Source organism: Hipposideros armiger, unplaced genomic scaffold (genome assembly GCF_001890085.2).
Source record: "Hipposideros armiger isolate ML-2016 unplaced genomic scaffold, ASM189008v1 scaffold_236, whole genome shotgun sequence".
NCBI lineage: Eukaryota > Metazoa > Chordata > Mammalia > Chiroptera > Hipposideridae > Hipposideros > Hipposideros armiger.
The window spans coordinates 1980580-2003238 of NW_017731586.1; the positions used below are offsets into that span (position 1 = coordinate 1980580).

General features: G+C 35.5%; 1 protein-coding gene across 3 annotated transcripts in view; it reads left to right on the plus strand.

Moving 5' to 3' along the window:
* Positions 1-22659, plus strand: part of RSBN1L (round spermatid basic protein 1 like) — a 67919-nt gene that overhangs the window by 34878 nt on the left and 10382 nt on the right. For 2 of the 3 annotated variants that reach the window (XM_019655135.1, XM_019655132.1), the window contains 3 exons: positions 2740-3380; positions 17428-17565; positions 19404-19546. In XM_019655135.1, coding sequence (XP_019510680.1) covers positions 2740-3380; positions 17428-17565; positions 19404-19546 — 922 coding nt within the window. The remainder of the gene's footprint in view (positions 1-2739; positions 3381-17427; positions 17566-19403; positions 19547-22659) is intronic. The other variant, XM_019655134.1, reaches the window with a different exon arrangement.

Here is a 22659-nt window from a genome sequence, read left to right on the forward strand (position 1 = left end):
CCCAAGCCAGCTCTTAACCAACGCGCCACTCAGCTGACCCGTAACTTTCATTTTGATTAACTCCCTGTTTTATTTTATCTTCATGAATTTTGTTTTGAAGATATTAACCTGAATCTGATGTTTTGATAGTTTATACCAAGGTAGCAAATATGAATTTATTAATATAATTCTTAACTAGCTGCATATAGACTTGTTAGAAAAATAACACTTTGCATTTTATGACTTTACAAACCTATGTAATCAAATGTGTTGACAGATTATTTTTGCTTTTCATGATGATACCAATTTGGTCTTCATTGTATACCTACGAATTTTTAGAAGTGATAGGTTATTATTAGCATTAATGTTTCATTTTTAGAATTGCTATCAACTTAAATTTTTATGCCCCCCTGGGTTAAGAGTTAGTTGTTTTTATATTGTAGAAAACTTTGATTGAAAAGGAGACAAGGGGAAAACCTGTAAACCTCAGGTAGCCTGTTGGTGAGAGAAATCTTTTCCTGCATAGATTGATGAAATGTTCAGCTATAGCAGTGTTCTAAATGCCATGAAGAATGCATGTTTGGGGTTAAAAAGTATCATTTCACTCTGAATTTATATAAAAGTTGTTTGTTTTACTCATGCAGTGTCCTGAAGGACATACACACAGGTATCTTGTCAGTGAAAAATAATAACTTTTTATGCCACATACATTCATATATATGGAATATATAATAACTTTATATATTTAGAGTGAAGTGATTTCAGTTCCAACTAGAGAGATAAAGGAAAGCAAAATGAAGGAAGTGACGTAGAGTTGTTTTTAAAGGATGGGTGAGAAAAGAGTTCAATAGTATTAAGTATTGGGTAGGGCAGGCGTATTTTAGGGAGAGGAAATGCCTTTGTCAGTAGTAGGAAGATAAGGTTGGACTAGGTATGTCTTATAAGAAATTGTAAGTAGTGCCGATTGACCAGAACATGAGGTACTTGAAGGCTTTTGAATTCCAGGCTGGAGAGGTTATATTTTATTTGGTAGGCATTGAGAAACCTGGGAAGCCGCTGAGTCAAGGGATGAATACGATCAAAATAATGTGTAAAACTTACAGGATTAATACAGCTCAAGCATTCAGGATGAGAGGCAGTCATAAGGCAGTTTAGACCAATTAGACCAAAAATAAGGCAGTTATATCAAGGAAGTCAAAAATAATTAAGGATGAGCCGGATAATTCTATTAAACCTTGGAGAGATCAGGAAGGAATAATTCAAGATAATATCTTTGATATTTGAACATTGTGGGAAAGAAAATTTGAGTAGACTGGCAGCAGACTCAGAATTTAAGGGATAAGAATGGTAAGGTAAAAAAGAGAAGGCACTGGGCGTAAACTTTTTTTTTTTAATGAGTTTGATAGTCAAAGAAGAGGAGAGAAAATTATTAAATGTTTTTGGAGTTGGTGGGAGGGACTTATATTTGGAAAGTAGGCAGGACACCTCACCCACTGGAGACGGAAAGGAATAAAAGAGATGTGGAGACGGAAACATTTAAAGAAGTAGGTTGGGCAGATTTAATTCATGGCAGGTTATCTATAAAAGTGAAATAACAGGTGAAAACAGTGAATGCCTTATTTTCTCAACTGTTAGCTTCATGGCTTTTTCATATCTTAGGAAGCATAGTTTCTTGTGAGAATGTTTATGTTTATGTATACACTTAAATTCCATAGCTGTACAGTCTTTGGATTAACCTTTTATTCTTTGGAATTCTAAATTTCTGAGCCCAGAGTCTACCTGCCTTTGGTTACAGAAGCTCATTAATATGCAGATTTATAATGTCCCATGTCTTTTTTTTTTAATTTTTTTATTCATATCTTTATCAGTACATGGGTATCATTTGTGCTTAGGAAATGAAAAATTATTCTAATTTTGTCATCTTTATAGTGTCTCATGGAGTCTTCACTGGGAACTTTGTAAACTCTAGTGGACCTAAAACAGCCCATTTTAGATGTAAGGGTAGTTTTCTGAGGAGGAAATATAGTAAAAGCTAAGGAATTGCTGTGCTTGTTGCTGTTACACTGTGCAAGTATTTTTCTCCCTTTATGATTTATAAATCTTAACACCTGTATGCAATTTTTAAGACTTAGATAAAGTAAAAATTATACGTGTGTTTGTGTGTGTGTGTGTTTGTGTGTGTGTGTGTGTGTGTTCAGTGGGAAACATCTGGAGGGTGTTGTTCGTATTGACTTTGTTCTTTTCATTTCTGATTTTCTACATTTAAAATGTGAAAATTATGCTTTCTGAAACAGTCATTAATTTCATTACTTCAGTGAACACTGATTGAGCATATGCTACATGTCAGAAAGGTGTAACTTCGTCTTAAGGCTTCGTGTGTGTGTGTGTGTGTGTGTGTGTGTGTGTGTGTGTGTGTGTGTGTGTGTGTGNAATTATGCTTTCTGAAACAGTCATTAATTTCATTACTTCAGTGAACACTGATTGAGCATATGCTACATGTCAGAAAGGTGTAACTTCGTCTTAAGTGTCATTGTGTGTGTGTGTGTGTGTGTGTGTGTGTGTGTGTGTGTGTGTGTGTGTGTGTAGAGAAAAGCAAAGAGACTGACTAAATTATGATTATCAATACTGTGTAAAATGAATCCCAAATGTAAACCTAATTCTGAGTAAACTTTGCTTATTTATCATAAAACAATTTCTAAAGCATGGTTTTTAAAAATCAACTAAAATATGGAGTTTCAAAAAAAAAATTTTTCCCAACAGGTGGGAAGGAGAAACCTAAAACAAATGTAGAAGACTTACAAATTAAAAAGGTAAAGAAGAAAAAGAAAAAGAAACACAAAGAGAATGAAAAACGGAAGCGTCCAAAAATGTACAGCAAATCTATTCAAACCATCTGCTCAGGATTGCTATCTGATGTGGAAGATCAAGAAGCCAAAGGCATCCTAAATGATAACATAAAGGATTACAGTGGAAAGAATTTGGATACCAAGAGCTATGATTCCAAAATTCCAGAGAACAGTGAGTTTCCATTTGTCTCATTAAAGGAGCCACGGGTTCAGAATAACCTCAAAAGGTTGGACACTTTGGAGTTCAAACAGCTCATTCATATTGAGCACCAGCCTAATGGAGGTGCATCAGTTATCCATGCCTACAGTAATGAACTCTCCCACCTGTCTCCTGTGGAGATGGAGAGGTTTGCAGAAGAGTTTGTGGGTCTAGTATTCAGTGAAAATGAAAACTCTGCAGCTTTTTATGTAATGGGTATTGTTCATGGGGCAGCTACCTATTTACCTGACTTTTTAGACTACTTTTCATTTAATTTTCCCAATTCGCCAGTGAAAATGGAGATATTGGGAAAGAAGGATATAGAGACAACGACTATGTCCAATTTTCATGCTCAGGTAAGAAGTTTTTAGTTTTTTTCAAAAGAAACTTTTAATTATATACTTTAGACAAGTTTCTGTTCTTTGCTTCTCATTTTGCTCTAGGTTAGAAATAAAAAGGTAAGAATACAGTGAAACCTCTTGGGAATATTAAGAATAAATTACATTCTTGATGTGAACATCAGAATTTAAATTTGTGTCTGCTTATCTGTTTTTTTCTTAAAGGTAATTAATGAAGTAATTAAGATTGTCCTTTTTTGCAAGAATTTATCTTGGAAATGAAATGAAGGAAATTAATTTAGCTTTGTATTTTCTAGTCCTTCCAACAGTTCTCTTACCTGAAAATCACCTAAAATTATCTTCTTGGTTTATGTGATGCCTTAAAGGCGCTCAGCATTGGATCCATTACATAGTAGGTGCTGAATAAATGTTGGTTATTAAATATATTGTGGTACAAGAGAATCATCAGTTAATTGTGTGATAATGTCAAAAAACTTGCATATCAGTGCATATATTGAGCTGATTTCCATTTCCTATTCTCTATGGTGTAGAATATGTATTATTTTCGAAAGCAGAGGCAGAATCGAGTCTGCTGGCTTTTGAACGTGAATGTGGGCCTATCTAAAAAGGCTGGTGCCATTGCCACCCTCTCTCATATCAGGGACTGCTTAGGCCAGGAGATCAGCCAATTTCCACACTTACTGGTGCTAAAATGTCTGGTTTTCTAAGTAATACTTGACATCACTCTAGTTTGGAAGGAGGAAAAAAGTAAAGAAAGTCTCAAAGGGATCTTAGTGATCGTCTATCCCAACCTTTCTCAACTTACAGATAAGCAAACAAACACAGATAGGAGTAACTTACTATTTTAAGGTTGGCAGCAGTATCAGCAATAGAACAAAATCTCCTTAATCTTCATCCAGTAATGTTTATCTTTTTTTGAGTGCAGGCGTGCGCACGTGCCTGTGTGTATTTTTTTTGGATATGTGTTCAAGTAACAGATTCCACCTTAAGTGATGGTCCAGTCACATCCACATATACCAAACCTTCCGCCTCCACAGTATATTTGGTATATGTTATGTAGCCTGGAAAATATGGTAGTATTTAAAGTTTTCATGTGTTTGGGCATTAATCCCTAATATAACATGTTTAAGAATCAGAATTTAAATATTTTTAGAGCTGAAAGGGAGCTATGGAGCACCCTTAGTCATTTTATAAAATTCCAGAATGGTTAGTAACTTGTTGGAGATTATACCTGAGTTTAGTGGTAGAACCAGACTAGCATCTAGTAGTAATAGTGGCTGTTGTTTATTGAGTACTGACTGTGTCAAGAACTGTTGTAAACACTTTATATGTAATAACTCATTTAATTTTTATTACAGTCTAATTTTAGCGAGAGAAGAAATAACTGTCCAAAGCCCTTCAGTACTAGATCATTCATTTGTTATTTATTATATGTCTGCGAAGTGCCAGGTTTTATGCTAGGCCTCATGACTTTCAATCCCATTTATTTCCACTATATCACAAACTTCCTCACTGTCATACTCTGCAAGTTTATTTCAGTCATCTTTTAAATGTCATAATTCTTACATTTGCTTTTCAAATAGCTTTTAAGGTTAGGAATTATTAATTTTAAATATTAAAGATTTTCATCTTAACTTTGTAATAAGTACATGAAAACCGTGCTTTTGTTATTAAATATTAAATGAAACAACATGGTGGGACCCACTAATTGTGCCAGTACGTATGTGGTTAGGTTGTGGGTCTCAAGTCCTTCAGAGCCGCCTACCGTGGTTGCTATCACATATTCAGGTACCTGGCTAATGCATATTGCACAGAGGAAACTCAAGGCAGATGCATCTTCTTTGTTACCAGCTGTGGCTCTGGCCCATATATATGTGATCTGTCAGCTGCAAGGACTGCTTTCACCTCATCAGTTTAGGCATTGGTAGGAAGCTGCCTCTGCAAGGTCCGTGTTCCTTTATCCCAAGATCCTCCAAATGCAGTCACCCCTATGGCGCGGGAAAGACTATCTAGTGAAAAGCTGTCCTGAACTGCTCGTTTAATATTTCTTCCACACTGGATTCTTAGTTTGCTTGGTTTTTTAAGAGCTTAAGAGACTGCGGAAATGTTTTCTGTAGACCAGCAGGTAGCCTTGGGTTTGTCCTTGTGCCTTATGAAACTGAATGGGACCCAAAAGACAGCAGTAGAAAAAAAATGAGCACACTTACTGTAGTTTAGTTTGATTTCAAATTTATTGACTCTTCCACTAAAAGCTCTATCTTAATCTAATTCGTGGTATCCCTCCAAGAAATGATTTTTTTAAACCATTTATACAATTTCCTATTTAGGTAAATGTTTTATGAATTGCAGGACAGACTTACAGACATATATTTAGAGCTAAACCGGTTTATAGCTTGAAGCTTTTCTTGACCTGACTGTGAGAACCTTTCTTCTAAATTTAATTTATAGAATTATTTATAGTCAGCGTAGTGAGTTGTGACTGAGTTAGCGTGGGTAACTGAATAAACTCTGATATGTGGTGGATAGAAAGGGAAGGGGTCTGTCTGGTCCTGGTTCTGCCATTCACCAGCTGTGACATTGGACAGCTACTTAAGCTCTTTACATCTCAGTTTCCTCACCTACAAAGTAATGATGATGATAATACTCAATTTAGAGTCCTGGTAAGAAATGCTTGGTAGAATAAAACAGGTTGTTATACAAAGAGAGTTGTTATACTTAGTGCAATATTACAGTAGTTTTCCATTTTGTTGAAGAGGCGATGACTAGCTTCTGACTGAGGACTTGTAAGAGATTGTTAATTGATGGTAGGGAGTTCAGCAAGTACTGAAGATCAAAAATTACCATAAATACTTCATGTATGGATAAAGAATTGATTAAATTGTGGTATGTATACACAATGGAATATCATTTGTCCGTAAAACGGAAAATACTGATACATGCTGCAGTGTGGATGAACCTTGAAAACATTAAGTGAAAGAAGCCAGTGACAAAAGCTCATAAGTTGTATGATTCTATTTATATGAAATATCCACAATAGGTAAATCTATAGAAACAGAAAGCAGATTGGTGGTTGGCAGGGACTGGGAGAAGCAGGAAATGAGGAGTAACTGCTTAATGGGTATGGGGTTGTCTTTCTTTTTTTTTAATTGAGATTTTTTTTATTGAGATAATTGACATGTAACATTGTATTAGTTTTAGTTATGCAGCATAATGGTTTGAGATAGATAGATATTGCAAAATTATTACCACAATAAATTTAATTAATACCCATCACCACACATAATTGCAGTTTTTTTTCTTGTGATGAGAACTTTTATGCTGTACTCCTGGCAACTTTCAAATATACAGTACAGTATTGTTAACTGCAATCACCATGATAAACGTTACATCCCCATGATTGATTTATCTTGCAATAAGAAGTTTGTACCTTTGACCACCTTCACCCTTTCACCCCATCCCTACCTCTGACAACCACCAATCTGTTGAGTTTAGCAGGGGTGGTGGGGTGTGTGTGTGTGTGTGTGTTTAAGAGTCTACATATAAGTGAGATCATACAGTATATGTCTTTCTCTGACTCATTTCACTTAACATAATGCCCTCGAGGTCTATCCACGTTGTCACAAATGGCAGGATTTCCTTTTCTTCCTTTTCTTTTTTTTATGACTGAATAATATTCCTGTATGTATGTGTGTTTTCTTTAGCCATTCATCCATCAGTGAATACTTGAGTTGTTTTTCTATATCTTGACTATTGAAATGCTGCAGTGAACATGGGGGTTGCATATATCTTTTCAATATAGTGATTTTGTTTTCTTTGGATAGATACCCAGAAATGGAATTGCTGGATCATATGGTAGTTTTATTTTTTATTTTAATTTTTTAAAATAAACTTTTTAAAACCAATTTTTAAAAATAACCTTTTTATTGAAGTATATGTACACAGAATGCTCACATTGTAAATGTGTAGCTTAATGAATCTTTAAAAAATGAACACATCTATGATTTTTAAAAGTAGATTATTATTAGTAGTTAGAGCCCTCCCCAACCCCCTCTTTATCCATACTCTGTCCACCTTCATTACCACATATATAAGCAGACACCCAGGTTACCACTCTCCTGACTTTGAACACTAGATACCTTTTGCCTGTTTTAAACTGTCATATAATAGAATCAAATAGTATGTACACTGTCATATGTGGCTTCTTTCCTTCAACATTATGTTTGTGAGATTCATCCACCTTGTGTATAGCAACTGTTTATTTTCTCATTGTTGTATAGTATTCCATTGTATAATATACCATGATTTATTTGTATTGTTTACTATGGGTGGATATTGAGTTCTTTCCAGTTTGTGGCTGTTATGACAGGGTGCTATGAATATTTTTGTACATGTGTTTTGATGAGCATATGTATTCATTTCTGTTGGGTGTATACATAAGATTGGAATTTCAGGATCAAAAGGTATGCAAATGTTCAGATACTTTACCAGATACTACAGGTTTTCCAAAGTTATACTAATTTACATTCCCACCAGCAGTTCTCCACACCCATGGCCACACTTGGTAGTGTCTGTCTTTTTCATTTTAGCCATTCTGGTGGCTGTGTGGTAGTATCTCATTATGGTTTTAATTTGCACTTCCCTGAGGACTAAGGAGGGTCAAGCACCTTTTTATATAATTATTGTTCAGTTGGATATCCTTTTTTGTAAAAAGACCTGGTCTACTGTTTTTCCCATTTGCTTATTGGCTTTTTTGTCCTAATTGATTTGTCGGAGTTCTTTATATATTGTGGATAAGAATCAATATATGTATTACAAACACTTCCTTTCCCTTAGTGGCTTATCTTTTTCACTCTTAAGAGTGTCTTTTGATGACTACAAGTTCTTATGTTTGATGTAATCTAATTTATAAGTTTTTTCCCCCCATTTATGATTAGTGCTTTTTGTGCCCTAGTTAAGAAATCTTTGTCTACCCCAAGGTAATTAATGTATCCTCTGAAGTTTTCTTCTGGAAATTGTTTATTTCACCTTTCACATTTAAATCTTCAGTTCTTCTGGAATTAATTTTTGTATATGGTATGAGGTAAAGATCAAGGTTTATATTTTTCCTTATAGTTATTCAGTGGACATAGTCATTTATCAAAAAGACATTCATTCCCCATTACATTGCATTTAGCCATAGATATAGCCATAGATCAGTTGATCATATATGTGTGGGTTTCTGGGCTCTTTTTAATTTTATTACTCTATTTGTCTTAATTGCTATAGCTTTATAATAACTCTTGATATTTAGTAGAATAAGTTTATCAGTTTTGCTGATCTTCAAGATTTCCTTGATTCTTTATATTTCCATATACACTTTACAGTTAGTATGTCAGATTCCACAGGAAAATCTGGGATATTAATGGGGATATATTAAATCTATAGATAAGTTTGGGTAAAATTGATGTTTTTATAATATTGAATCTTCCAGTCTGTGATCATGGCATTTCCCTTCCTTTGTCTTTTTATTTTGCCTCAATACTTTTTGGTTTTCAGCCTACAGATTTTACACATCTTTTGTTAGACTTATTCCTAGCTATTTGAGGACTTCACTTGGTTAATCACTCTTTTTGGGAACTTGGAAGCTTTGAGCACCTCTTAGCATGTGACATTAACACTCATCTTCAGAAAATGTGTCTTGTACCTCATTTCTCTTCCAGCGAGTATCCCCTTTCCTTCTTATCTATGGCATTATCATGCATGCTTATTAGTAGAATCACATAGTGAAGCTATATATTTTGGTGAAGTCAAATGAATTAGCCTACATATTACCCTGCAAATTTGTCTTCAGAAGAATTGGTTGAGATGATAATATTAATTGAGCTGCTGTGTTATTCTAGGGCAGGGGTTGGCAAACTGTGGCTCGAGAGCCACATGGGGCTCTTTGGGTACGTTCCGTCTCAAAAGTTTGCTGACCCCTGGAAGAGCCAATCCTGTCCCTCACAATAATTTAAAAATTATTTGAGAGCCATAAATATATGTTTACATAATCACAATTATGTGAATAATATCCTTTAAAAATTTTATAAATGAAACTATGATAGTTTTATGTGGCTCGCGAGCCGCAGTTTGCTGACCCTTGGCGGCTCTTCCATCTCAAAAGTTTGCCCAACCTTTTTCCTAGGTGAAGGAAGAGAGTTCTCAAGATTGGAATGTAGTTTCACTTAATATTAACCATAAGAAAGACAAGCTGTGAGTAAAAAAGCCCAATTCATATTCCAGTGGTTACCCAGGAATAAAGTTGATGATTTGGTCATGATGACTGCTCCTTGACTAAGTTCAAAATGTTAGGTTCAGTAGAACCTGTTCTAGTTGTGAGATAATGCTTTCTATAGAGCAGAGGAAAGCAGACCTGTAGAGAAAAGTTTCAAATTTTAAAATTTTGTAATCCAGTAACTCCTTTAATTCTTTTTTATACCTTTTATATTATGAAAAACTTTTGATCCAGGCCAAAAACAGTATTGAAAATATTCAGAAACATGTGAAAAGAGATAGTGGAATGAGTTGATAGAGAACGAATCTGACCTTCATTCTTTTTATATAATCTTAGTTTGGAAAATACATTTATTGTCAAAGAAAAATCCATGATAATGGTAATGATTATATGGATAAAATATAGTGTATGTATAGTAATGTTAAAATATATATTTTGTGTTTTCTTATATCCTAATATTGTAACCGGTGCAAATAGTGAAGCTTGGAATGTTGTAAATAAAAACCCATTAGTTTGAATTTTAAGACATTCTTCATATATCCATGTGTAGATCAGACCCAAAGAATCAATACCACCAGCATGGCCGCTGTACTATATGATGGCATAAATTGTCACTGCAGCCATTTACAGGCATGTGAGTAGCATTCCCCTGATTGTATAACTTGCTGGCCCTGACTACCAGTGGCTTGTGGACCCCAAACCAAGTTTATGCTGGGTTTGCATCCTGAGGAGACTAGTTTCTTTTTTTTCCCAAATATTAAAATCAGAGAACCAAAATAATTTGGCATAAATTCTGTAGAAACAAATTATATAGCCATTTTTGTGATCTTTATAGTGATGGTGTTTATCTCTGTAGTGGAATTACTCTGTATGTAGTTCACAGAAAAACTCATTTTACACTCGTTCAGCCTTTATTCTTGAAACATGTTAATTTGAGATTGTTTTATGTATGTATATATGTACACACACACACCCAACACTGACCAAGGGTCAAGATATCCTGTTCTTTTGTTTTCCATCTTCATCTGTATCCTGGCTGGTTGCTGAAAATTTTGAAGATCATGTGGAATTATATATTGTGTTAATAGGTCATGTCATTTTTCTAATGTTGTGGCCCTTGAGATGCGTGGTATAATTTCATTCAAACTATATGATAAAAGTCTATTTGAGAATAGAAACATGCATACATGATTTTTGCTGAATGTTTGAAACCTATCTGTATCAGTTCTTTTTTGTTGCAGTAAACAAATAAAATCCCTCAAGGCTTAGTGGCTTAAATTTCTCACAATTCTTTGGGTTGACTGGGCAGTTTTTGTTGTCAACTTGGCTGGGGCTCAGTGACCTCATTCACATGTGGTGGTTGGTACAGTGTCAATTGGGATGATAGTAACATTTCTCTCATCATCTAGCAGGTTAGCCTGCGCTCACACACATGGTGGCAGTTGCAGGGTTCCATAGAGCTGAGAGAGGGCAGTTCCCAGTGCACAAGCCTATGTTTGTGTTGTGTTTGCTCGTGTCTCATCGGCTACAGGAAGCACATGGCCAAACCCAGACTCATGTTGTGATGGTGGGAATGGCACAGTAACTTTGCTCAGAAGCGAGCATTCTACATACTTGGGAAGAACTTTTGGCCAAGAATTTTGCAGTTTTCCACACCCATCGTAGTTTTTCCACTGTCTTTATTTCAAATATTCACTTGGACATTTATTGTTCTCCTGTTACTTTGATGGTGGGGAAATGTAAAGGCAAGTAAGACAGGAATTTTACTTGTTAAGGAATAAAGGAGATTTCTATCTTGTCCTCAGTATTTAATCAGCACGCAGTTTGAACCTTGTAGTAAAAACTGTGAGACTATGAAAACAGGAGCAATTCTCTTCTAATTACTCTTCCCCAAACTCTAAATCTTGTTTTATATTTTAACCGGTTCTAAGTTGTTTGTATCAAATAACAATGTTAAGGTGTTAATTCATGATTAAATGGCGATATTTTAATAGTGAAACAATTATTAAACCTGATTGATCGTTGGACTTGCCTCTCTGCAGAATGAGAGGAGAAAAGTAACATTTGTTGAATTCATACTGGGGCCATTCACTGTGCTAGGCCAATAAAAATGACTTGATATGCCATCTATGAGCCATTGACTGCCTTTGTACTAAATTTTCATTTGATTAACTTTGTCATATCCTTGAGTGCTTATGAACTGATCTATACAAAATATTACAGCAGGTACCAGATGATCTAATTGAGAAAGGAGCCTTTTTTCTTTATTATACTAATTTTAAAATAAATAATAACATTTTTGCTGTTTTTTTAGTTGAAGAAATTATGTGGATATTTTTGAAATAAAATGTCGATAAATGTCATTACATATATTTTGATGGATATGCCAGATGTGATGGGAAATGGCTCCCCCTTGTGGCACACTCATTTGTGGTAGATATTTTACATTGCCTCAGTAAGAATGTGAAGAGCTGGCCTTGTTTTTATTTATTTTATTATTATTATTTTTTAAGATTTTATTGGGGGAATTGAGGGAGGGGAAACAGTGTTGGGGAATTGGGGAAGGGGACCTGCCAAGTTGTTGTTCTTCAATCTTCATAGCAGAGGGCGCCAGTTGTCATCTGGCTGCCCGTCAGCAGTTCAAGGTTCTGTGTTCAATCTTAGTTGCAGGTGGGCGTAGCCACCATCCCATGTGGGAGTCCAACCTGGCAGCCTTGTTGTTAAGAGCGCATGCTCTATCCACTGAGCCATCCGGGAAGCAGCTCAACTGAAGGTGCTGAGTTCAGTCTTAGTTGAGGGTGGGCGTAACCCACCATGGAACAGGCAATCTTGTTGTTACATGAGCTGAGCCATACTGCCACCGGTTGGCAGCTCAGTGACAGCTCAGCTTGGGCATAGCGTCACTGGCCCATGTGGGAATTGAACCTGTGACCCTGTTGCTCAGAGCTTGTGCTCTTAACCAGCTGAGCCACTCGGCCGGCCCTTACCGTATTTTCTTTAGAGTGATGCTCATAACTAGCTAGAAACATGTATAATATCTCCTATATTTATTATGGATCACTATTAAAGTAATCTGTGGAACTTGTAATATTTTGAGTATTGATAGTTATACTAAAACAATTATAAGAAAAACAAGTTTTGAAGTCAAAATAGTTTGTGTAGTACTTGGCCAAATAAGTTATGTTTATTTACTGTAACACTTCTCAGAAACTTTAATAGCCATTGTGTGTGGTGAACTTTCTAAACAGGAAGATTCTTCCAAACTTAACTGGGCTATGGAATTCTCTCTTCAGGGACTGACATATTAGGGAACAAATTTTGGGAAACAGCAAGTTGTTTCAAGTGAGTCATTCTTCATGGTTTTTTAAATTTATTTCCACATTTGCTTCTTCCTTTGCTGCAGCAAGTTTTGTAAGTAAAAGAAAGTGGTGTTAAGTCTTAAAAGATTTATATTTGGCAATGTATTTCCTGCTAGGAAGGCTATTGTTTTTTTTTAAGCAAGCCAACTTCAGAACTATAAGCTTTTTTTTTTTTTAAGCTTTTTATTGGGGGGATGGGAACAGCGCTGGGGAATCGGGGGAAGGGGAACAGACAAGTTGCTGTCGTTTTGTTCTTCAGTCTAGTTGTGGGCGACGTCACTTCACTGGCCCAAGTTGGCACCATCATTGCGCTCTTCCCGGGCAAGGCAAATCAATCGCTGGCTTCTGGACGGCCGCTCACTGCGGCTGCTGGCCGCTCACACTGGCTGCTGGCTACACACAGTAGCCCATGGCAACCCACTGCAGCAGGGGCTGCAGCCTACGCCGTCCCCGGCGACTCACGACAGCCCAGCTCCAGGTTGAGCTGTTGTTCAGCATCTTAGCTGTAGAGGGCAGTGTCACTGGCATTCATGTGGAATCCGAACCATGACCCTCTGGCATCCCAAACCAGCTCTTAACCAACGTGCCACTCGGCCGGCCCAAAAAAGGCACTATTTAAATATAAGCTTTTGCAAATAATAAGTATCATTCCTATCTTTTATTTTGTCATCTTTTGAGAGTGCTGTGCCTAAATTGGGAAGAACAATATGTGTACTCTTAACTCTGCATTTCTCTTTTAGGAAGCATATAGGATACTGTAAAGCAGGGACATGGTTTGATCTTTTCAGGTTAATTTTGTAACTGCATGAGAAAACCGATGGTTTGATTAATGTTTACTGAAGTGACTAGAAGCAAATCTGTACTAATCTCATGTTCAGTGTCATCAGGATGTGAGGTTATCCAGATAAGTGATTTTTCTAGACAATGGAAGCATATAATCTTAGGTAGCAAGATTTTAATGAAGATATCCTTTTACTGAGCATATGCAGCTTAAGTTAACTGTTTATTTTCAGTCTAAGTTTGGCATTATATTAAAATATCATGATGTCATAGGGGAGCTGTACCTGTGCTTGCCTCTTTCCCTTCTTCCCCCTTCTAAATTTGTGGGGGTTTTTTTATCCTTTATTATTTTAGAGATTAGAATTATGCCTAATATAGAAACATACATATGTAAGAAGAGTACCGTTTTATGAGTCACAGTCTTTGTGGCATTTATTTTGGCTATTTAGAGATTCTTTCAACTCTTGCCTGTTTCCTTCCCCTGCCTCACTGCCCTTGAGTTGTAATTGTTGGATAGGTGAGTTATGGAGAATTGAGGCTTTTTTTTCTTACGATGTTAAAGATGTACTTTTATTCCATGTTATAGGGGAAACTGGGTATTTGCTATATAGTATTGCAATACAATAGTTGTTACCTAATAAAGAAGTATTTATTTTTTTTGTGGAAAGTGTGTGGATTATATTCTTTTAACAGTTTAAGTGCCATCTATATATTTCATTAAGAGGTATATACTTTTTGAATTTGAATAAATTGTTACATGTAAGTTCCCATGTTTAAGATATTAATGGTTCCAGCTGATTTAGTATATGTTTGAATTATTAAGCTAGAAAGTTGTGTTAAATGTATATAATTAAAGGTTATATAACAGTGTATTTAAAAATTCAAATTAGTTTCACAAACTCAGATTTTGATGGCTCCAATTTAATTTAAAAAATTTCATTCTAAGTTTAAATATATTTGTATTCAACCTATTGGGTTATCAGTATTATCTTGAATATCTAGAGAATAGATATATTGTTATTATAGTTATTGTTATTAGAGAAATTGCTGTATTTTAAACATGATAGCTAAATTATACATAGTTTTTAATAAAGACCATACTTTCTAGTGGAATTTACCTCTGGTTTTCATAGTGGATAAACAGGATGTACTTTACAGCCTTAGCACATTTTACTGAAAAGGTAGAGAGACCTGTACTTTTATTAGAGCAAATTGTATATGTAAGTGAATTTTACATATATGTATTTTGCCATGAGATGACAAGAACTAACTATAAAGATTCAAATACAATTTTTAAGATTATAATCTAAGTAGTAGGGTCTATGTTATTTTACTCTTTAAAATTCAGTTTCTCCCAAATATCCTTTGCAATATTTATGAATTTTATTAGGACCATACTTTACAAAATTATCAAAAAATATAGCCTCGGGAGGCTGGCCGAGTGGCACGTTGGTTAAGAGCTGGCTTGGGATGCCAGCTCTGAGCAGCAGGGCCCCGGTTTGGATCCCACATGAGGGCCAGTGACACTGCCCTCTACAGCTAGGATGGTGAACAACAGCTCAACCTGGAGCTGGGCTGCCGTGAGTCACCAGTGATGGCATAGGCTGCAGTGAAGCTGTGGAGGGCTGCCATAAGCTACTATGAGTGGCTGGCAGCCAGCTTGAGCTGCCAAGAGCTGTCGTGAGCGGCCATCCAGAGGCCGGCGACCGATCTGCCTCACCCGGGAAGAGCTCAGGAATAATACCAACATGGGCCAGTGAAGCAACATCCTCCACAACTAGACTGAAGAACAAAAGGACAGCAACTTGTCTGTTCCCCTTTCCCCGATTCCCCAGCGTTGTTCCCCTCCCCGAATTCCCCAATAAAATCTTTCAAAAAATATATATATATATAGCTTCGGGGTGGCCGGTTAGCTCAGTTGATTAGAGCACAGTGCTCATAACACCAAGGTTGCCGGTTCGATCCCCACATGGGCCACTGAGTTGCGCCCTCCACAACTAGATTGACACAACTACTTAACTTGGAGCTGATGGGTCCTGGAAAAACACACTGTTCCCCAATAAAAAATAAATAAATAAATAAAAAGATATAGCCTTCTTTTAGGTAGCCCCAAAATAGACATAGGAGGAGAAGAAAAATCAAATTTGTCTTAATTTGTGTAATGTATTATGTTAAAGTTTTTAATATTTAGGTTTCTATTATTTAGACATGTGTTTCATTTTATTTTTAAAGAAAGAACAATGTTTATAAATTGGAAATTAATGTAAACATGTAATTTAAATGAAATGACATGACTAGGTCAGTAATATTCTCTTCAATCAATGAAATCATCATTCTAACCTCAGTTAACATCTAGTTAAATCAAAGTTAGTAAACTACTTAAGTTATAAGATAAAACATATTATTTGTCTTTAATATTAACCATCCAAGAAGCTTTACCATTTTTTGTTACTAAATGATACATGTTTTTACTTAACATTTAATCACAAAAATTTTACTGTAAGAGGACTGAGTATTTGTTGTTAATTAGCTCTGGTTTTCCGATTATTAATTGTATCTGTCTCTTCTCTATAGTTTAATAATATTATAGTAGGGTTTTTTATTTTGTTTTTTCAAACTGGGATAGACAGACAAACTGAGACAATTTGCTCTCCCTAAATTTAGTGGCCACAAAGGTTAATCCAGATAAAAAGATAATTAGGATTTAGCTTAAAGCTTGTTTATGTCAAGAAGTTGTTTTACTTAAAAAGACTTGTTTACTAATGTTAATATGTGAACAGGCATAGGTTTCTTTGCAGGATTTAAACGTACTTGTGAAAATTCAGGTATAAATGATTCTTGAAGTATAGGCTATTTTATTTTGGTTGATATTTGCCAGCACTCTGCAGGTGGCTTTATATAATTAAGTTTTATTCAGCAATCTGAGGAAAATCATTCCAGTTAAAGAAACTAAAACTCAAGGAACTTAAGTGATTTCTGAAGGTCACATTGTTGGTAGATATCAAAGGTAGATTTGGGACCTAGGACACCTATCTCTAGTAGTTTCTCCGTCTCAAGCAGTTTTTCATTCGAGTTAGAAATGTAAATTGAGTCCTAATTAATATGGTAAGATCTAGAAGAGAAGATCATTCCTGATGGCCTTTTAGATGTACAAACCCTTAGTGATGGTTAAATGTAACGTTTTCAGTGTGCACTTTTGAAAATTCTGATAAAAAGATATGAACCATTTAGGGAAATACAAGTACATGAACTTTTGAATATAATTTCAGTGGCATTATTGATTACATAGTGAACTCATGTATTATATGAAGTTATAATCAGTTGTCTAGAATTATGTTGTTTATCTCAACTGTTTTCATAAGCCATGTGTAGGAATAGCTAGAGAAGTGAAAATGTTGGGTTGTCGGAAAAGTCATGACGCATTTTTGCAATGAAAAACATAGAACCAATATGCCATGACTTTCTGACAACCCAATAGCTTGATTTAGTGCAGATTTTTTTAATGCCTTTTTTTTTTAATCTGTTTTTAAAGGCTTTTTGTTTTGTTTTGCTTGCCTCACATATTCTCATTCTTGGACAATATATTTAGTGTTACACAATGATAGCAAGAATTATTTTATGTGTAACTTTTAATTAATTCCATATCCTTCAGGTAAAAAGAACGTATTCTCATGGTACTTACAGAGCTGGCCCAATGAGACAAATCAGCTTGGTGGGAGCAGTTGATGAAGAAGTGGGAGATTACTTCCCTGAGTTCCTTGACATGTTGGAAGATTCACCATTTTTAAAAGTAAGAGAAAACAGTATCAAGCATTCTAAATTGTGGGTGTTACTTTCATGCTACAGGTGATAGAGATGGCTGTTTCAGAATTATAAAAATTGTTATTTCATTTGAATTGGAGGGAAGGAAAGGAAGAGATGAGAGAAACTAAAAGTAAATTCTAGTGTAGTGTGTGTTAAAGACTTCTCCCATACTAATTATAATGGCAAAGCTTTGGTGGTGGACCAGAAAGTGACACTTGCCTGTGGCTGGCACTTTAGGAAATCTGTTTATTATCAACTGAGTACCAGAGGATTTAAGAAGTACAGGAAGGAATCATTATGTTGTTTTGTATACCAGAAACTAATAAAAAAAAAATACAGGAAGGATGTCTACTAAATGAAAGTGCTTAGGAGAAGGAAATGGCAATTTGGCATTGTGGAAAACTGGCCTGGGAAATCGTACATCTGTATTTCTTGGCTATACTGAGGTGTGTTGGGAAAGCCATTTAAACTTTCTGGGCTTCAGTTTCCTCATCCATAAAGTATGGCATTTAAACTATGTTGTTTTAAGGCCCCTTTAACTTCTTTAAATGATTTCTAGCTAGATTTCTTTTTTTCTTTTTCAACAGTCTCTGCATTTCAGAAAATATTTAATTCTTGTGGGCTGCTGGGGCTGTCCCATTGAGAGAGTATGTAGTTAGGTTAATTATTTAATTAGTAATTTGAAGGTCAGGATGTGACAAGATCAGTATATCACTATTTGCCCCTTAATCTGTTGAACACTTCTTTTTTCACTTCCGCTTGCTCAGTTTTCTTGTGTGTGTGTGTGTGTGTGTGTGTGTGTGTGTGTGTGTGTGTCTTTTTTTCCCCCATTCCATTCCCCCTTTCTTTTCCTTTTTTATTCTTTGAAACTTATTGTTGCTTTTCTGTTTCTCCCAACTAGAGACATCATAGAATCTGATTGAATTTATTTTGAGTAGTATTTTAAAAATATCATTATTTAAATAATTATGTTTCAGATATTAATTTTAAAAGCAAATGAGCTAGGGGCGGCCGTTTAGGTCAGTTGGTTGGAGCGCAGTGCTCACAACACCAAGATTGCCGGTTTGATCCCCACATGGGCCTCTGAGCTGCGCCCTCCACAACTAGATTGAAGACAACTACTCTCGACTTGGTGTCGAGCTGATGGGTCCTGGAAAAACACACTGTTCCCCAATTTAAAACAAAAAAAAAAGCAAATGAGCTAAATACATTTTTTTCTAGAGAAATTCAATTTGACAATTCTCCCCTTTTTGAAAAGGGGATTTGGAATGAATGGTATTTTAAAAATTCCATTCCATGGATCCTTAGTTCTCTCTTTTTTCAAAGATTTTAATTTCTGCTTTTAGACCGGCAGTCTCTTCAAGCAGGTACTAAACAGAAATAAATTTTGATTTTGGTTTAATTTTCCTTTTTGTTTTATTAGGTTTTGATTAGAGTATCTGTTTTTTTTTTTGAGATAGCCATTTTTTTAAACTTAATCATTCATTTTTATAGATCCTTATAGAGAACACTTGCTTATTTTGCCAACTTATTAACATCATATATTTGGTAGAAGGAAGAATCAAATGATGAATATAGTGAATCATATTTTTGGCAGTGTTGGGGGAGGGAATCATCTAAAATAATTATTCTATTAATGTGTTTGAAATAGAATTTTTTGATGGACAATATATGAGTATATAGGGATACGTTCAATATAGGTATATATTTCAAATGTATAAGTATAAAGGTATATGAAAGTTTGTCAAGGGGCAGTATTCTTTAATGGATATTTAAAGTTACATTTTGAAAATAATTGATTTCTATGTAATTATTTGCTTCTAGTGTACACTGCCATGGGGGACACTATCTAGTCTAAAATTGGAGAGTCGAAAAGATAGTGATGACGGTCCCATCATGTGGGTACGCCCAGGAGAGCAAATGATCCCTGTGGCTGATATGCCAAAGTCACCTTTCAAAAGGAAAAGGTATGTTGGATACAAATTTTTATTGCCAGGATGGGTGTTTGTATGTTGGGAGGTGTGTGTGTGTTAGTTGAAAATTGGAGGAAGGAGGGGAAAGTCTAAGGCATAATTGGAATGTAAATTCAAAAATGGCTACACGTGCTGATGCAGTTTTTAAAAAAAATCCAAATATAAATAAGACCTGAGAAATGTAGGCAGATGACAATAAGTTGTAATTAAGAATGGAAAAAAAATGTCATTCACAACAGAAACCTTATATAAACTATTTGGAATAAATTTAATCAGAAATATTCAGAACCCATATTAAGAAAACCAAAACATCTTATAGAGGATGTAAAATAAGACCTAAACAAATAGAAAACCCTACTGTGTTCTGGATTGTATAAAAATGATAGTGCTTTGAACCTTTTAGCATTTCAATTGGACTCATACTTCTAGCATTGGATAAAATGATTTTAAAGTTCATAAGGAAGAGTAAATAAAGCCAGCAAATAGCCAAGAAAATTCTGAAAGATAAGTGAAGGGGACCCTGTGTTATTAGATAATAAAAATTATAAAGCTCAAAAAGATCATTGGAATAGGATCGAGTACACAAATAGATCTGAGTATATTGGGAACTTAATATATGAGATAGGTGAGAAAAGGAAGATTTATTTAATGAATGCTGGTATAATTGGCAGTCCATGTGAAAGAAAACAAAGCTATTGCCCTTATCTGTTACAAGAATTAAATTTGAGATTTAAACATAATAAGATAAAAAATAAAAATATTAAAATAAAAATTTTCGAGCCTCGGGGAGACCTTCCTCAGCAAGATAAAACAGTATAATGCCAACAGTATTTGAGAGAAAAGACAACAGCGAAGTTCACAACTGTACTGTGATAGACTTGACCAAAACATTTGTAATATTAGACACACTGAAGTTAATATACAAAGAGCATTTCCAAATGGACAAGATAAATGTAAAACAATCCAATAGGAAAATAGGCCTCAGGCAGTCAAGTGTGTATTAAAAGATTTATGAGATATTATTTTTACCCATTACATTGGCAAAAATTATTAATAGAGCAGTAATAGTACAGGCTGTTACGTATATGCGGAAACAGGGTCATTTATATATTGCTGGTAGAAGGGTGAGCTGCTATAATCATTTTGTGAAAGTAATCCAGCAGTAGCTCATAAAGTTTAACATACGCATATATACTTTGATCCAGCACCCCTACTTTTGTAATCTGTCCCAAGAAATAAAACCACTAAAGGTAAATGCATACGAATGTTAATTGCAGCATTATTTGTAGTGAGAAAAAAGTTTAAAATGATCTGAATGCCCATTAATAGGGGAATGGTTGACTACATTTTGATATATCCTATTAAAGATTATGGTGAAATAGTTAAAATAAATGAATTATTTATGTTTGTTGATCTGGAAGGGTTTCCATGACACTTGAAAAGAGCAAAATGTAGAGTAATATGTCCAGTATGATTCGTTTTTTTTCTGAGAAGAAATGAAAAAATATGTATAAGTGTATATTTATGTGAGCACAGAGAAAAGTGTGAAAAAATGTATACTAGGTTAACATTGGTGGGAATGGAGTGGGTGATGCTGGGGGAGATAATATCTCTTTCTTAGATACCTAAAGATGGTTTCACTGTTTCTAGTGATTATTAATTAAAAAAAAAAAAGACAGGGAACAGTGGTCATTGAGTAAACTGTAGGTTGCATGAGGCAGGGACTGTTGTCCTTGTTTCTAATGTGTCCTTAGCACCTAAATCAACAGTGCCTAGTGCTTAGTAGGTTTTTATTGGTGGAATTAAATTTTTATAAGTTAATTTATAAGTTGGTAGTAGATGGTAAAATTGGTATGTTTCTTAGTGGTTCTTAACTTGGATTTATAAATTATTTTGAGCATCTGAACGCATCTCCCCAGAACAGTGCCAGATGTACATGTAATTTAAGGGAGTTCAGCAGTCCCTTAAGGAACTCGCCTGCACTTCAGAGATTACAGTCGGGGTGTGTGTGATAATTGCACATCACATTACAGTCTGACCAAACTAATAACAACACTGCCCCAGGCACTGTGCCAAGTACTTTGTATAAAATCTTAATTCATTAAAATGTGGTGTTAATGAGACAAAACTTGTGGTCTTGAAAGTCTGTTAGCTTTCCATAGGAAGCAACATCATCATGTAGCTTTCTGACACCTGTGGAACATTAATCACAAAGAGCAAAAAAGTTGTTAGAGCACCGTGTGTGTGTGTGTGTGTGTGTGTGTGTGTGTGTATGCGTATGCGCAATAAGTGTGACACAGGAGTGCACAGAGAGCAGTAAGTGATAGAGTTAGGGTGGGAAATTAGAGAACTAATAAGAAAGAGTGGCCGTAGGGAATAGACTAGAATGAGAGGAGAAAATTATGGGGTGATCCAGATTTGTCTTTTGAAGTAACAGAAAAATCAAACAGGAAGATAAATAAGATGATGACTCCCAGTCACAGACATTCTTCTCACCCTTTCCCTCTGCTACAGCAAAACTGGAGAGGGTTTCTGCAGTGAGTGAGGCTAAGTAGTCAGTAGCTTTTGTATGCATGTGGATTCTAGACCGTGAGCAGTGGAGGAGAAGGCCAGTGGGAGATGGCTGTCCTCAAAGAAGGAGCTAAGGTTTTTCCTTCCTGCCTCCAATAAACCACTGTTTTGTGGAAGCAATTATGCCTGGTATTTTCTTGCTTTTTTTTTTGGTCGTCTTCTCACTAGAGTATAAACTCCCACAAGAGTAGGGAACTTGTCTGTCTTATTAACTACCGTCTTGTTCACTAGCTCCAGTGCCTAGATAATACCTGGCATATGGCAGGTGTTCTATAAATATTAAATTAATGCATTTTTTATTTTATTATTTTTTTAAAGATTTTATTGGGGAATGGGAACAGCGCTGGGAAATCGGGGGAAGGGGAACAGAAAAGTTGCTATCGTTTTTGTTCTTCAGTCTAGTTGTGCAGAGTGTTGCTTCACTGGCCCATGTTGGTATTATCATTGCGCTCTTCCCAGGTGAAGCAGATCGGTTGCCGGCCTCTGGATGGCCACTCACATCGGCTGCCAGCCGCTCACGCTGGCTGCCAGCCACA